General features: G+C 40.1%; 1 protein-coding gene across 1 annotated transcript; it reads right to left on the reverse strand.

The window, feature by feature from the left end:
- Positions 1-4017: 4017 nt before the first annotated feature.
- LOC103810121 (interleukin-1 receptor type 1-like) lies at positions 4018-15218 on the reverse strand. Its single transcript, XM_009083010.1, has 9 exons — positions 14998-15218; positions 14515-14707; positions 13596-13758; positions 11299-11364; positions 10640-10760; positions 8416-8564; positions 7975-8118; positions 6097-6258; positions 4018-4409 (listed from the first exon to the last, which is right to left on the reverse strand). The coding sequence occupies exons 1-9, from the start codon at positions 15216-15218 to the stop codon at positions 4018-4020; spliced, it is 1611 nt and encodes a 536-aa protein (XP_009081258.1).
- Between the last annotated feature and the right edge of the window lie 869 nt (positions 15219-16087).

Below are 16087 nucleotides of genomic sequence, written 5' to 3' on the forward strand. Positions count from 1 at the left end.
CTGCCAGGGCTGGGGCAGCCACAGCCTCCCTGGGCAACCTGGGACAGTGTCTCACCACCAGAACAGGAAAAAGCTTTTTTCTCACATCTAACCTAGACTTTTCCTCCTTCAGTTTGAACCCATTACCCTTTGTCCCATCATTGCAGTTCCTAACACAGAGTCCCTCTCTGGCTCCTTGTAGGCCCTTCAGATATTGAAAAGTTGCTATCAGATCTCCACAGAGTCTCCTCCAGGCTGAACAATCCCAACTCCCTCAGCCTGTCTTCATAATGTTGTGACATTCAGTTTCATATGGTCTTCATAATGCACCTGACAGCTCCTCTCTGATGACAGCCCTGAGGCAATTCTTAAAGGACTCCAGGACTACTGAATCTTGCCTACCATCCATTTGCTGGGTGGGGTCCTGCAAACACTTCAGAATCCCAGGCTCCAATATTTTCTCACCATGTAACCATTGGATCCTTTTGTTCCCAGGTCAGTGGGCTAGATAGTTAAATTAGCCTCAAATTCTACATATTTCACCGTGTCAGGTGAGCTGTGGGACTCTCAGTTGCCTGGGGGGCACATGGTTGGCAACATTCCTCCAGCCATCCTGCACAGTGGATCTTCTGGAATGCAGATCCCAGACAAAGTGGTCTCCATTTATAGTATTTTTCTTGGAATAGCCAATGGAAGAGGTTGCTCAGTCAGACCTAATTGATTAAGCTGGAGGCTGATAAAAAACCACACCTCTACAGAGGAGAAGTCCTCCCCATTTCCCATTTAAGTATGAGGCAACAAATTAAGAAATATACAGACCCAGTGGCCCAATCTCTCATTTTTCACTAAATTCCCTGCTAGTTCCTGCAAAGGATGGGAAAAGCCCTAAAAGTAATAATTGCAGCATAATTCAGAGCAGCTGTCATCAAAGTATCTCCTGTGGTGTGCTTATTCTTTTTTAATGCTGTGGCTTGGCATTTTTAGGAGCAGAATTTTGTTATGGTCGTATGTAATCAGAGTGGCTTTTTACAGAAGGGGAGAGCTTCAGTCTCAGGCATCACTTGGCATCACATCAGGAAGGCCCTGCTGGACCAACCTGACCTCCTTCTATGACAAAGTGACCTGCTTAGTGAGTTAAGGGAAGGCTGTGGAGATGGTCTCTCTGGAGCTGAGACAGGGGAGAGTCAGATTAGATGTTAGGAGAAATGTTTTCCCTATTAGGGTGTTCAGGCACTGGAATATTGCCCAGGGAGGTGGTGGAGTCACCATCCCTGGAAGTGTTGAAGAGGTGTCTGGATCTGACACTGGAGGATCTGGTTTAGGGTTTAGGGGTTCCAGCAGTGACAGGTTAATGGTTGGACTGGATGATCTTAGAGGTCTTCTCCAACCTTGATAGTTCTAGGATTCTATGCTCACTAGGTGGAGGCATTGCATAGCACAAGGCCAGAACGGCTCACAGCTCTGGGGGTTTTGGGGATCCCCACTGCCACTTCCCATAGCAGATGTCATTACTCCCTCACCAACCTTTACCTTGGAACACTCAATCTTTTCCCATCCTCAGTTGTCTTCTCTCTTGGACATGATCCCTTCCTTAATAATAAGCCAATTCATCTCCTAATTTAGGTACCCAACTAACCTTCTGGCCCAACCCTCCAAAAATGTCAAACAAACCAAAGTTAGCAGTTTTTCAAAGGACAGCAGACGGTGCTGGCACATCCTTGGCTCATTTAAATGCATTTGTATACCAACCCATTCAGATCTAGGCTGAGGAGACATATTTTTATGAAAAACTTGGCTTTTCTTTTTAAAGTCAGCATGTGGTCTATTCTCTTCAGGAGAATCAAGTCCTGTTGACTTTAAAAATACAGGAATCAGAGCCAGATATCAAGCAGAACCAGATGCCACGGCCCAGAAGACAACGTACACAGATGGTAGGGGGACATATGGCACACAAGTTCTTTCCCACTGTGAGTGTCCCTGTCCAGACAGCTCTTTAGCTTTTTCCCTGCTTGTTCCTGTAGGCATTATGTAGAGGAGTTAACTGCCTCTTTTTTTTTCTATTTTAAAGGGGCAGATCAATCTTATATTTTATAACTCCCAAATATGCTGCTTATTCACCATCACAGAAGAGGGAGAATTTAGAAACTCTTTTACCTGTCAGTGACATCTTTATTCCTACAGAAATGCATTTTTCCTGCCAATTCTGCTATGCTCCAGTTGAAATTATGTAGTCATGTCACACTTTACCTAATTGATACAATCTGAGTGTGCTTCCCTAGGAGAGGTAGGATAAGAGTAGATATCTTAAATTTCTTTCCAAATCCAACTGTTTGTCCAATTCATCCATTTCTACATGGGTTTTTTTTCATTTGGGTTGTATTTTTCATAAAGAGCAATCAGTACATCTCTCTATGGGATTTCTTTTATTGTACCACCACAAAAATTAGTGTTTTCCTATGTGGCTTGCAAAAAAAAACAGTTTCCAAGGGGACAAAACAGAGACAGAAATTTGACTTCAAAATAAAGTCCCATGATAACAGGGTAAGCTATTTTGTGACGTGCTACATTCAAGTAGTTAGCTAACAATTACCCATGATAACCAAAACCTCTCTCCCACTCACTTTCACACAAGAGCACTAAAATGTCTCCATAATCATCCTAAATATGGTTGTTTGAAAGTCCCACTCACTTTCCAACAAGGGCACTAAAATGTCTCCAAAATCATCCTAAATATGGTTGTTTGAAAGAAAGTATTAGGTCAATAAATGCTGACTCACAATCATCTGTCTTAAGAGCCTTTAGGAGACTTGTTTAGTGGGGAAATGCTTATCTTGGATATTGTAGGAAAACCCTAAAAAGAGCCATGAAAAAAATTACCCAGAAATCATAACAGCATGTTCACAGAAGAAACAACAAATACCAGCACAACTCAATGCAAATCAATACACTTTTCTGTTGTATTAATCCTGATCATTAGTTTGCTTTTTTATATCAAAGCATATGAAATTTGGAAATTGAAAAATACCTACCACAGTTTCAACATCTTTTCTTATTTTTTCCTTCTGCATGGAAAATAAGAGGCCTCTCTTTTAAAACACAAATTGAAAAAACAGCTTTGAAGGAAACTATCATTTTCAATACTTTTCTGAGCAAGTCTAAGTCGAAACACAATGTAAAAATTTGACAATAATGATGATCTAAACTCTCTAAGTTCCTAAATTTATTTTTTTAAGGTTCCAGGCTTAATATTGCACATTTTCAAAGAAGACTGATTCAGCATCTACTAGAACAACTGTACTTCATCTGATGGATCTGTCCTTCAGTTTTCATGGTCACATCTCAGAACAAGTCTCTAGTCAGTGACAACCATGGAAAATTACAAAGTTGTGAATCCCAAGGCAGGAGAATGAGACTTTGTTCCTAAGGAGTATTTGCTAGACCCTCTCAATTTAAAAGATGCCATGAAATGCTATTGCAAATCTCTCACTTTGAATATGGAAACATGGACAAAGCAGAATTAAGCAAAATTCAACAAGGGCAAGTGCAGGTCCTGCATTTGGGGAGGAATAACCCCAAGCACCAGGTTGGGCACTGACCTGCTGGAGAGCAGCTCTGTGGAAAACATCAGACAATCATAGAGAGGCAATAGGAAGAGGAACAGAATGACCAGGAAAATGCTGATGACAGAAAGAGATTTTTAATTTATCAAATTTCAGTTTCAACTTTTTAAAAAATTGACTTCACAGCTGCTTCTTCAGCGGATACAACATTGATATGGACCATGAATATTTAATAGCCCATCATAATCATCATAATCTTTACTTCTTGTATCTGTTAGTGATTAACACAACAAATTGAGTCAATGTCCAAAACCCAGAACAGAAATAAGGTTGCACAGTTTTTCTTTAAAGCTGTAATTTAAGAAAGGGATGAGTAGTTTTTACTCCTCAAAGAAACCATTTTTTTCTCAATATAAAGATTTTATGCCCAAAAAATACTTCATAATTACCTTCTCAGTATTGTTTTAATAAGTGTATCTTAACTTGCCTTGGTTGCAGAATTGTTCAAAGTCAGGGGCAATAAATATGCTTCAGAATAAGATACTTTTTTCCTGGATGGCATTTGATAGCGCACGTGTTTCCAGAACCTTGCACTTGCTGAACAGGATTTCTCTGAGAAGTCTCCTTTCCATTGGATAGCTCCATGTTTTTGCTTAATGTATTTGATGGATTCTGGCATGCTTGTGTAGTCCTGTATTTCATCCATTTCTATCAGAATCACTTGAATCCCATCACGGATGAGAGCATTGTACATAGCTAACTGCTGTTCAGAGGTGTCTTCTAACAGGCAGCAACTAGATGTTTCTGATCCCAAAATAATCATCAGTCTTCTGCTTTGCTTAAGAGCTTCATCAGCAACACTGACCACAGCTGGAAGGAGTGAAGGAACAGTCAAAGTTTTCACAGGCCCTTTACAACTGAGGTAAAATACTTCTTAATTGCACATCTATGAAGCTTGTGGGGAGCTCAGAGGACTGGAAGGTTTAAGATTTTCACACTGTCATTCATGATTTTAGCCTGGAGAAGAGGAGGCTCAGGGGAGACCTTCTCACCCTCTGCAACTCCCTGACAGGAGGTTGGAGTCAGGTGGGGGTTGGTCTCTTCTCCCAGGCAACCAGCAGCAGGACAAGAGGGCACAGACTCAAGCTCTGCCAGGGGAGGGTTAGGTTGGATATTAGGAAGAGATTTTTTCCAGAGAGAGTGCTCAGACATTGGAATGTGCTGCCCAGGGAGGTGGTGGATTCACCATCCCCTGGAGGTTTTCAAGCTGAGACTGGATGTGGCACTTAGTGCCATGGTCTAGTAACCACAGTAGGGTTGGACTTGATGATCTTTGAGGTCTTTCCAACCAGGTTGATTCTATGATTCTACGATTCTATGATTCATGATCCATTGATTGACATTACTAACAAAAACATTTGTTTTCTTCAGTCCCCAGGAGCAGATACGACTCAAAAAACCTCAACAATGTCATGAATGCTGTTGAAACCTCATTTGTTCATGACTAAAAAGAAAGTGCAGACCCACACAACACACCTTTTTGTAAGAAAAATTACAAAATTGTCAGACAGACAAATTAACCATAAAAATAAACAAATACAGCTTTTATTTTCCAAAAAGGTGACTTCTAATTGCATAGACTGGGAGGAGTGGCTGATACCTCAGAGGGCTGTGTGACCCTTCAGAGGGACCTCAGCAGGTTGGAGAGATGGGCAGAGCAGAACCAACTGAGATTCAACAAGGGCAAATGTAGGTCCTGGATCTTGGGAGGAATAACTCCAAGTACCAGGACAGGTTGGCACTGACCTGCTACAGAGCAGCTCTGCAGAGAAGGACCTGTGGGTCCTGGTGGACAGCAGACTGTCCATGGGTCACAGTGTGTCCTTGTGGCTAAGAAAGCCAATGGAATCCTGGGATGCATTAAGAAGAGCATTGCCAGCAGGTCAGGGAGCTGATCCTGCCTCTCTGCTCAGCCCTGGTGAGGCCACACCTGGAGGATTGTGTCCAGTTCTGGGCTCCTCACGACAAGAGGGACATGGAGCTCCTGGAGCAGGTCCAGGGGAGGGCAAGGAAGATGCTGAAGGGACTGGAGCACCTCAGTGATGAGGAAAGGCTGAGGGAGTTGGGCCTGTTCAGTCTCCAGAAGAGATGACTGAGAGGAACCTCAATTAATGTATTCAAGTCCATGAATGGGAAGTGCCAAGAGGATGGACCAGACTCTGCTCAATGGTGGAAACCAATAAAACAAAAGGCAATAGAAAAATCTGATGCCCAGGAATTTCCACCTGAACATGAGGAAGAACTTCTTTGCTGTGCAGTCACTGAGCACTGAAGAGATTACCCAGACAGGTCATGCATTCTCCCTCACTGGAGATATTCCAGAACCAGTCCTGAGCCTAGGCTGGCCCTGCTGGAGTAGGGAGGTTGGACCAGATGACCCATTGTGGTCCCTTCCAACCTAACTGGTTCTGTGATTCTGTGATAGATAAGTTTCTAACCTCATCAAACTGAGAACATGTCAAAAGCCAACTTATTAACTCCACTAATTAAAGCATACCTTCTCCTGGTAAATCATCCCTTCCTAATATGAAGAGTTTATATCCACATTGTTTTTCCAAAACATCTGGGAGTACTCTACGAACAAAGGTTTCCAGACAACAGAAACTTCTGTCTTCACTGCTTTTTGCATACAGAACATATGCATCATAGATTTTCCCATCTAAAACAAACAAAAATGTTTTTATTAAAAAAATAAAACTCAGCAAAATTCCTTTATTGCCAAGTTGCTAATTGTTTCAAAACTGTAATGGGTAGCTGATTTCACCTGACAGACCAACATCAAAGCACTAAAATGCTCTACAAAACAATATAAAGATGATCAGCCACAAAATCTGAATTTTTTTCCCATCATGGGGCTGAGGGAGCCAGCAAATGAGCTGGATACAGGACCTGGGACCTGCAGAAAGGAGCTCCCAGTTCCAGAGGTGCCAGAATCCCAAATAAGTGTCCTCTTACAGGACTTTCCCCACCACCTCTGTTGAAACAAACTTAGCATCAGTTATCTCTACTTCTGACTAACCACAAGAGAGGGTGGAAAAATGATAATTCTCTCTTTTAGTAATTCTGTAATTGAAACACAGGTAGAATGAAAGACCCAAAGGCAGCTGTGGTTTTGAGAGTTAAAACTGCATAATAAACAGGACTGAAGAAACCAAACCAAAATCAGATTTAACTCAACAAATTGCAAGCATGGTTTCTTTGATTTACTTTTTTTTTTAATTAGGACTCTATTAAAATGTTATGGAAGAACTGAACTTTTGACTATAAGTTGAAAATGCTTTTCTATGAAAACATTTAGAACAGCTATGGGTAAACATTAGCTATCCCAACATAGCTAACATAGCATAGCATTTACTTTCAAGCTCTGTGGAACTTCAGACAGTTTAATTCTGAGTGCTGACATAAAAAAACATCTATGCTGTTGCACTTACTCCAAATTTTTCACACCTGCCCAATGTATTTGTCTACAGTTCATTAAACACAAACATGTAAGAAGAATCACAGAGCTAGTAGCAATTTTCCTCTTTGGCACGTAAACATCACTACTGACAGGATTTAGAAGGAAAATGTGGGTAAAACAAAGAAATTGCAAACCAAAAAGGAAAACCTGATGATATTAATCTCTGAAAAATTAGTCTACTTTCAGTATAAATATTTAATACACATCTTTAAACAGCTAGTTCACAGGATGTAGCGCTGCTGACACCTATTGTTCATCATCAGAGTGACCATAAATCTACATGTAAAGAAACTACAGAAAAGCAAAAAGCAACATACTAATTTGTGAATAACCAATAGTTCTTTTTGACTTTTCTACCTGCAAGGGGGTTGGAGAGAGGTGTGGGATGTCTGTCCTGCCATGGCTGCAGGGAGAGAACTAGAGGGAATGGTCATAAGCTGAGACAGGGGAGAGAAGGATTAGATATTAGGAGAAATGTTTTCCCTGTTAGGGTGTTCAGGCAGTGGAATAGATTGCCCAGGGAGGTGGTGGAGTCACCATCTCTGGCAGCGTGGGAGAGGCATCTGGATCTGACTCTGGAGGATATAGTTTAGGGGTTCCAGCAGTGACAGGTTAATGACTGGACGCAATGATCTTAGAGGTCTCCTCCAACCTTGATGATTCTATGATTCTATCTCACCATGGCTGCCTTCAATATTACACAGTTATTGTTACTTCAATTATGTTTAAATATTTTACCCATATGACTGGAAAAATTTGCTCCCTCCCCAATGTCTTTGTGTGTATCTGAAAATTCCTCGTGGAAATTCCACATACATTCTACTAAATAATCCCATTATTTCTCAGGAGTAATGGCAAGTGAAAAAAAACCACAATAGGCTAATTACACTCACATACCTGATCACACTCACATACCTTCCTTACTTGTAATGGCACAGACAGAACTACGGTACCAAAGCACCAAATCAATCTTGAAAACTTTGTAGACTATTAAAGTAATAAATGTTAAAATTAACAATGAGACAAGACCTCCAGTCAGCCATTTTTGTATATCAGGATCTGCACAAAAAATGTAAGAAGATTGGGTTTTAGATGTTGAGTTTATCCAAATCTGATCTTTCACACAAATGCAATACAAATTTGAACATATTTTTCATTTCTACTTACCTATTTTTTAAGGTAATGATAAATACTATACTAGAGTAACTCCTTCCCTATGCAAAGGAACATGCATGAATACTGCAAACTGTAATTCTCCTGACTTCTAGCAACACAATACATAAGAATTTGGTATAAAAAACACCTTCTGTAGAAATCAGGATAAACACAGACTTCAAAAATGACAGCATTTCTTACCTCTGTGTTTTAATATAATATAGGATGCAACCTGCCCAAAGGCATTGGATGCTTGACAGACAAATGGCTGTCCATAATCTTCACTGTTCACTTCTGAAATTATTAGCTTCACAGAATGCGTAGGACGCCCGTCGTAAGAAGTTCCATCCCTATCCAAAAAGTGACAAATAGAACCATAAAACCATAGCCCTTTCTGGAATGGCTTCAGCACTAACATCTGCAGCACAGCAATGGTTATTTCCTTTCTGCAAAATGTCAACCACACTTCAGAACAGATGAGCAGTTACACTATATGAAAGAAACTCAAGCCACAGTCAGAATTCTCCTCCTACTGACATTTCTCACACGGGTTGGAAAACATTGAGATATTATCTTATCTGGAGGTTGCTTCCCCAAAGGAATATAAGGTTTCTGTAATTTGAAGTAGAAAAATATACCTTGCAAACCTAAGTAAAATCTTGTTATGGACTTCTCAGTCCTTGTAAGAGTAGATGGACAGAGATATTCCACAGTGGGATATGACACAGAAAGAGGTCCTGGTACAAGACATCATCTTGTGGTCAGTAGCTCTGGGACAGGGAGGGCATCAAAGGTGGTGACATGTAACAGACAACACCAACTCACAGTGTGGTTCCAGCCACAGGGAGTGGAGTCTAAACTGTGCTTCACCCCATGGATCAGAGCAGCTGGTTGTGTCAGGTTGCACCATTAAGACACAGATTATCCCCCATACATTGTACAAGGGCACAAAAATGCTCATCGTACAGCACATTCAGCTAGTTGTGTACCATGATCTGGGACAACATTTTAACCATCAGCAAAATGAGGGATATCACTACCTTGCTAACAGTAGACATCAAATGCAAAATTAACTAGTCTACTTAGTCAAGGATCATTCTTTCCTGAAAACATAGCCTAGTTAGCATTTAAAATGCAAAATAAGAGCTTGAAACACATCATAAATGGTATGCACAGGACCACATGAATCAATCTATAAGAAGAAATTTACAGTAATTTGAACACTATTACAGGGAATGATTGAATCAATATCACTAAAGCAAATGACTAATAGTTGCAAAGATGATCATTTCAGCACTAGGAAGTACAAAAAATCACATTGGTTTTATGATATCCTTTCAGTGACCATGTACCTCTGCATTATGGCCCAACTGTTTATGGCATTACATTATGACAGTATAATATATTACTTTTGTATAGGGTTTTCTCTTGGTGAGCATCCAAATAATTCAGTGTTTTACTTCCTCCTTTGGTTTATGGTGAGTACTTATTTCTTGTGACTATATTCTTACTTTGAAGATCTCATTCTCATTTCTTCATCAGTTTCTCAGTCACAGCTAGTGCTCTTAGAAAAATGATCATATTATTTATGCATAACACCACTCTGAGATAAGGGCTGACAAAAAAAAATTTAAACCTGCAATTTTTAGTTCCCAATCTTTAATACCTAAAGAAATTTCAGATTGCCTCTTGCTCCAATTTGAGCTGGTTTTTCCAGTCAGATACATTTTCTTCTCTCCTAACTCCACTTAACCTGTGTTTTTACCCTCACCTTATCTCACAGTTGCCCTTCTCATGCTTTACTCAGCCCAAGTTCTCCCACATCCCAACTCATCACTGGAAATCTGTCTCACATTTCTCTTCTTACCCCACTTATCTTCAGTACAAATGTCCTCAATAAAGTCTTCCATTAGCTCTTCAGCAGAGCTCAGTTATATTTTTCTAACTCAAGGCTCTTAAACCTGCAAATCTCAATTGCTCCTGTAAAGCACAGGTTTGTCTTCTTGCAGCTTTTCAGAGAGGCAGATGTGAAGGGAAAGGAGAACACAATAAAAAGAGAGAGTTTGAAGATCATGCACCTGAACACATCTGATCCAACTGAAAGAAGTCTCTGCCAGGCCAGAGCCTGCTCAAAAGAGACTGTATTACAATTATGAGACTGTAGTCTACAAAACACTTTTTCCCAAGGTTGGAAATTAGGACAGTTTTTTTACAGTGACCAAGAAAAGCACAATTGCATGTGCCTACTACATTTCAAGTTTCTATTTCAAAGCAGAAAGTGATTTGGAGAAGGCAAGCATTAGAGGTTTTAAAAAGAATGTTATTTAAAGCAAGTGAGAAATGCTGCTCTATATTTTAATGCCAAAGGGAGAAAGTTCCACTTCGGTTGCCAACACAGTATTTTCTAATCTGAAAAGATACTTACTCATAGGAACTTGCAAAAATTCTGCTCATATAAAACACATCAATATAACCACCGTTGCCTGTCCAAAACACCTCATACCCATCAGCACCTGTTGTATTGCAATCCACTGCAACCTGTGAGCCTATAAAATTGTGTTACAAAGTAAAGAGTTAATTTCCATCACCTAATTAAAATCCATACAATTCTGTCCACAGACTCCCACACAGGCCAGCTAAGGATGGTCCCTAACCCTGTCAGAAAAGTTGTTCTAACAGAGGGTCTATATACTCAGTGATCTGTAGGTCCAGAAAGAGAATGGTAGGATGGAAGGGGCTGAATCCAGGAAAAAGATTCCTCCCCCTGGCACATCACTTTGCCTGCAGATTCGAGATGGATTTGTTCTTAGAATCTCTTCCTGAGTGATGGAAAGCAGCAGATGTGACAGATAATCACTTGCATTCCCTACAGTTTTCTTTGCATCTGAGAAATTTCCCTAGGACTGTAAGCAACATGTCTTATTTCTTTCCCTCTCAGACCTCAATGTTCCTCCTTTGGGAGATCAGCGTAGGGAGACTGAGCTGGTCACTGAAGTAGGTTTTTCACAAAACAAGAATAGGACACTCAAGTATAAATTTTGACTAGTATACATATTCTTTTTTTCTCATAGAGAAACTACTTACCAAGTTCCACTTCAATGGAGTTGTTTCTTGGATAAGATATTTCTGGAGGCCGTTTTGGTGGGCTCACTAACCAAAAGAAAGAAAGTACTTTTCAGAAAACCAGTATGAACCAAGCACTTTTAGAGTGCAGTTCATCTGTTTTGACTTCTACTATTCTAAAGGTGAAAATTAATTTCTATACTCTGTTTTACTAGAGCAATTTACTAGAGGAAAGGGTTTAATAGAGTAGCTTTTTACTAGCCTTACCTTTCTTCCCACTGACAATATCAGTGACCCCTTTTGGATGTTTACAATTACACAGGTGACACCCTCCAAGAGTCCAGATGAAAAAAAATAAATCAGAGCATCTCATTTGAACCCCCTGGTGATGCACACCAGATTGCCCCAAATATATCCTTCCCTTCCCCTTCTGCAAAGTGGGTCTGTATTACTGTTTGGAGCCCAAACCATCCATTTTAGTGTAATCTTGTCCAGCTGGAGTCTTTAAAACCAACTGACCAACCTTCAGTCACTTATGGCAAAGGAGTTTATGAGTAATGAGTTGCAGAAGACAAAATTCTACTAAGAGAGAAGTTCTAGGGGGAGTTTTTAAGACCAGAATGATCATTTCATCTGATCCAACCTTATGTTCCTCATTTTTGTTTATCCAAATCATATACATGACATTATATGAATATGATACATACCCACACAACATATTTAAACACACCTACACACATGTATACATATGCACACAGACAAAACAGGCAAGCACAAGGACCATTAAACAGTAATACTATCTATTAGCAAACCCCTGAATGTCTTTCATCACCTAGAATGTAAAACGAGTATCGATATTGCATACCTTGGTATAGCAGAGTCCTTCCAGTGATCCCATATCAGTCCCAGGGTGGAGAGATGGGCAGAGAAGAACCAATTGAAATACAACAAGGACAAGTGCAGCTCCTGCCCCTGGGGAGGAATAACCCCAAGCACCAGGACAGGTTGGCACTGACCTGCTACAGAGCAGCTCTGCAGAGAAGGACCTGTGGGTCCTGGTGGACAACAAGTTGTCCATGAGTCAACAGTGTAGCCTTGTGGCTAAGAAGGCCCCTGGAATCCTGGGATGCATTAAGAAGAGTATTGCCAGCAGACTGAGGGAGGTGATCCTGCCTCTCTACTCAGCCCTCGTGTAGGCCTCACCTGGAGTATTGTGTCCAGTTCTGAGCTCCTCAGTACAAGAGGGACATGAAGCTCCTGGAGGTGCTGAAGGGACTGGAGCACCTCAGTGATGAGGAAAGGCTGAGGGAGTTGGGCCTGTTCAGTCTCCAGAAGAGATGACTGAGAGGAACCTCAATTAATGTATTCAAGTCCATGAATGGGAAGTGCCAAGAGGATGGATCAGACTCTGCTCAATGGTGGAAACCAATAAAGCAAGAGATAACCACAAAAACTGATGTCCAGGTAGTTCTACCTGAACACAAGAAAGAACTTCTTTCCTGTGCAGTCACTGAGCACTGAAGAGATTGCCCAGAGAGGTTGTGGATTCTCCATCACAGGAAGAGTTCAAGAACAGCCTGGACACAATCCTGGGCCATGATCACAGGAAGAGTTCAATAACAGCCTGGACACAATCCTGGGCCATGTGTCCTAGTGTGTCAGCTTGGGTAAGGAGGTTGGCCCAGATGACCCATTGCAGCCTAACTGGTTCTGTGACTCTGTGATAATGCTGTGGTAGCAAAGGAATTCATGTATTACACCTAGGCCATTTTTATAATCTTTTGTTGTGCTGGTGGCCTCCTGACATAAATCAGGCTCTATTGAGTTAGACACATGATATCAGAGATTAACAGTTCATGTGCTGAGCAGCTTAAAATAAGAAACAGAAGAGACAAAGGTTTGAAGGAAACAGGACACAGAGAGTCAAGACAGTGCTATTATTTGGGCTGTGTTAGTTCATTTCTCTCACATTAAGAGGATAATGTAAAAGAGAAAAATTAAGATGGGCAGGATAGAGGGTATAGCCGAAAGTATCGTGTCACCAAGCCTTACAGGGCATCTGTTCAGGGACCTTGGCAGCTGATCTGGTGAGCAAAGCTTTGACATACTGTAACTTTGAACAGGGAAATGATTTTTCAACACGGTGGCAACAACAGGAAAAATATAAATACACAGTCCATATTTATTTCCCTCACACTTAGCTGAAAACCAGTAGCCTAAGCATGTCTAAGTGGATCTGGTCTTTAGTCTTCAGGAATTCACAACAAACATTTGGAGTCACTCTTAGGAACACAAACACAGGGAAATGAATGATTTACCTTCTACAATCAGACTGACATCTCGTGAAATGTTATACTGCTTTCCACCGTAGGTGTATGTTGTTTCACATGTGTAGTTCCCTCGATCATGTACAGTCACGTTGAAAATGATAAGATCACTGTTTGTGTAGGCAAACCTTTTCCCTTCCAGCTGCTGGCAGTCCTATAAAAGTGTAGAGAATTCTGTTAATTCACATCACTGCCTGTTTCCAAGACTTGTCTCTATTTAATGCAGGTTTCTGCAGTTTCAATGGATTACAGCATAAGGATGGATCCTTGCAAAAGCTCAGGAAGAGCAAGGGCAGTGGAATAAAAATCAGTGCACACTTCATTTCAGCTGACCTGTGGAAAAGAGGTTTAGATATTAGAGAAATAAGAGCATGAAATGTCAGTGTCAGGGGTTGTAAAGATACTCCTCAATGAAAAATCCATCAATAATCAGACTAAAGTTTTTGAGGAACCTAAATACTACTACTACCATCTTGACTGCCTGGTCTTGAGGCAGGAATTCTGCAGAGGGTACTGCATTCTGGGAACAGAATGAGCCTCTAAATGAGCACGAACAACATGAAATAGAACAATTTAATAGAACAATAGTGAGCACATCATGGACATGCGATACTAAATCTGTTTCCACCCAAAAGAAACTCACGACGATGTATTTCGGTGGCAGGTAAAGAGATGCCACCTGGTGGATTCGTGGGTCAACTCTCCTCTACATCTAAGCTGAACTTCTACCTCATTAATCAAAAAACCTGATGCACCTTTAAAAGATAAAAAAAAAGCCTCAATCCTCTTCCAATTTGTTTCAAAGCATTTTTCTCTGATTTACAATAAATGTTTATGTTTTCTGCTCCAATTCACAAAGATCAGTGATTTTTATTGTAAATAAGGGACAGTAAAAAAATCATATTCTCACCTTATACCAATGAACAGGCTGAATATTCTCCTCATTCCTGAAATAATCCAAGTGTGGACAGACGACCTTTGCAGATGATGATGTGAATATCACCTCCTCTACAGCAAATTTTTCATTTAAGCATAAACCATCAGTTCTCTCAAAAACTGTTACTTTTGTACACATTTTCCTGTAGCTTGTCAAATTCCTGCAATGAATAGAACATAATTAAATTAACTTAGCAACTCAAAAATATATGTCATTCTTTTGGCAGAAGAAAGAGAAGACAAGAACTTTACTGTTTCTCTAATAGATTTACTTTTGCCTACAAGGAAGAAAAACCCAAAAACTACACTTACTTTCCCCAGCCTAAAGTAGGTTTGTGTGAATGCACTCTCTATTCTCCATTAATATTTCTCTCATCCCCAAAATTCCACTTGCTTTCTAAAAGTTGCTCACTTTGCAACTCATTTCTGAAAAAATGTAAATTTTTTTAACTTTCACCTTATGACACATTCATAATCTCCAGAATCTTCTAACATTGCAGGAAGAAACCAAATTAAATTCTTGTGCTGATGAATTCTAGACAGTTTGTCTCTAGGCACAGCTGTCTGGTTACCAACTTTATACCATGTTAAGTTGTAGTCTCCACTTTTCAAGCTCTTGTCCAGTGAACATTTAATAGCAAGAGGCTGTCCATCAGGCACAAGACTTTGCCTCAACATCACATCATAGGCTCCACATTTCTCTAAAGGAAAGAGATAAACATTAAAGAAAATCTCATACACTCTAGAAGAACATACTGAACTCAATTCTTGATTTCATTTACAAAGTTCATTGCAGTTTTCACCTCCATTCACAAGTCAACTACTAAAAGTACAATTATCATTCCTTGTCTTTACAGCTGAGAGTAATACTCAGTGGTATACAGATATAGTTATACCACTAAAATTAGATGCTGCTTTTTGAATTCAATCTTTACACTCAATAGAATGTCTTTGTTTCAAGAGATTCTCATTTGTAGGTTTTGCTTCAGACTCAAATTACTAAAGTGCTTCTATTTCTCCAGTCTGTTCCATGTGCACAATACACAGACATGCTCATACAAACCACACACTTAATGTCTTTAGTTGTTCACTTAAGTGTAGTCAAAGCAAGTTTTCAAGACAGACTGTGCTAAGTCCTAAGAGGACACTGAAGTTAAAGTTTGTGCTGCAAAATATTAAGTTTACTATGGAAATTTCAACTTATCCTTCATTTTATGAGCATTTTGAGAGCAATTATTGCAGCCACTTACCAATGAGCTCATTTTTTTTCCTTCTGGGACAAGGAGATTCATACAGGAAAAGAGCAACACCATGAGTTTGGTTTGGGGTAGGGTTTTTTGTAATATGACCAAAACAAAGGCACCAGCTCTGGATACCATGGTCACGTTCCTAAGTCAGTATTACATTTATATAAAATTCTTTGCTTTGTTAGAATATAAGAACTGTCACACGGAGTTAGGTGTCTCTCCAGCCCAAAATCCTGTCTGTGATAGCAATCAATACCAAATGTGCAAAAGAGGAGGACACAACCACTACAGTAATACTTT

Source organism: Acanthisitta chloris, unplaced genomic scaffold (genome assembly GCF_000695815.1).
Source record: "Acanthisitta chloris isolate BGI_N310 unplaced genomic scaffold, ASM69581v1 scaffold9649, whole genome shotgun sequence".
NCBI lineage: Eukaryota > Metazoa > Chordata > Aves > Passeriformes > Acanthisittidae > Acanthisitta > Acanthisitta chloris.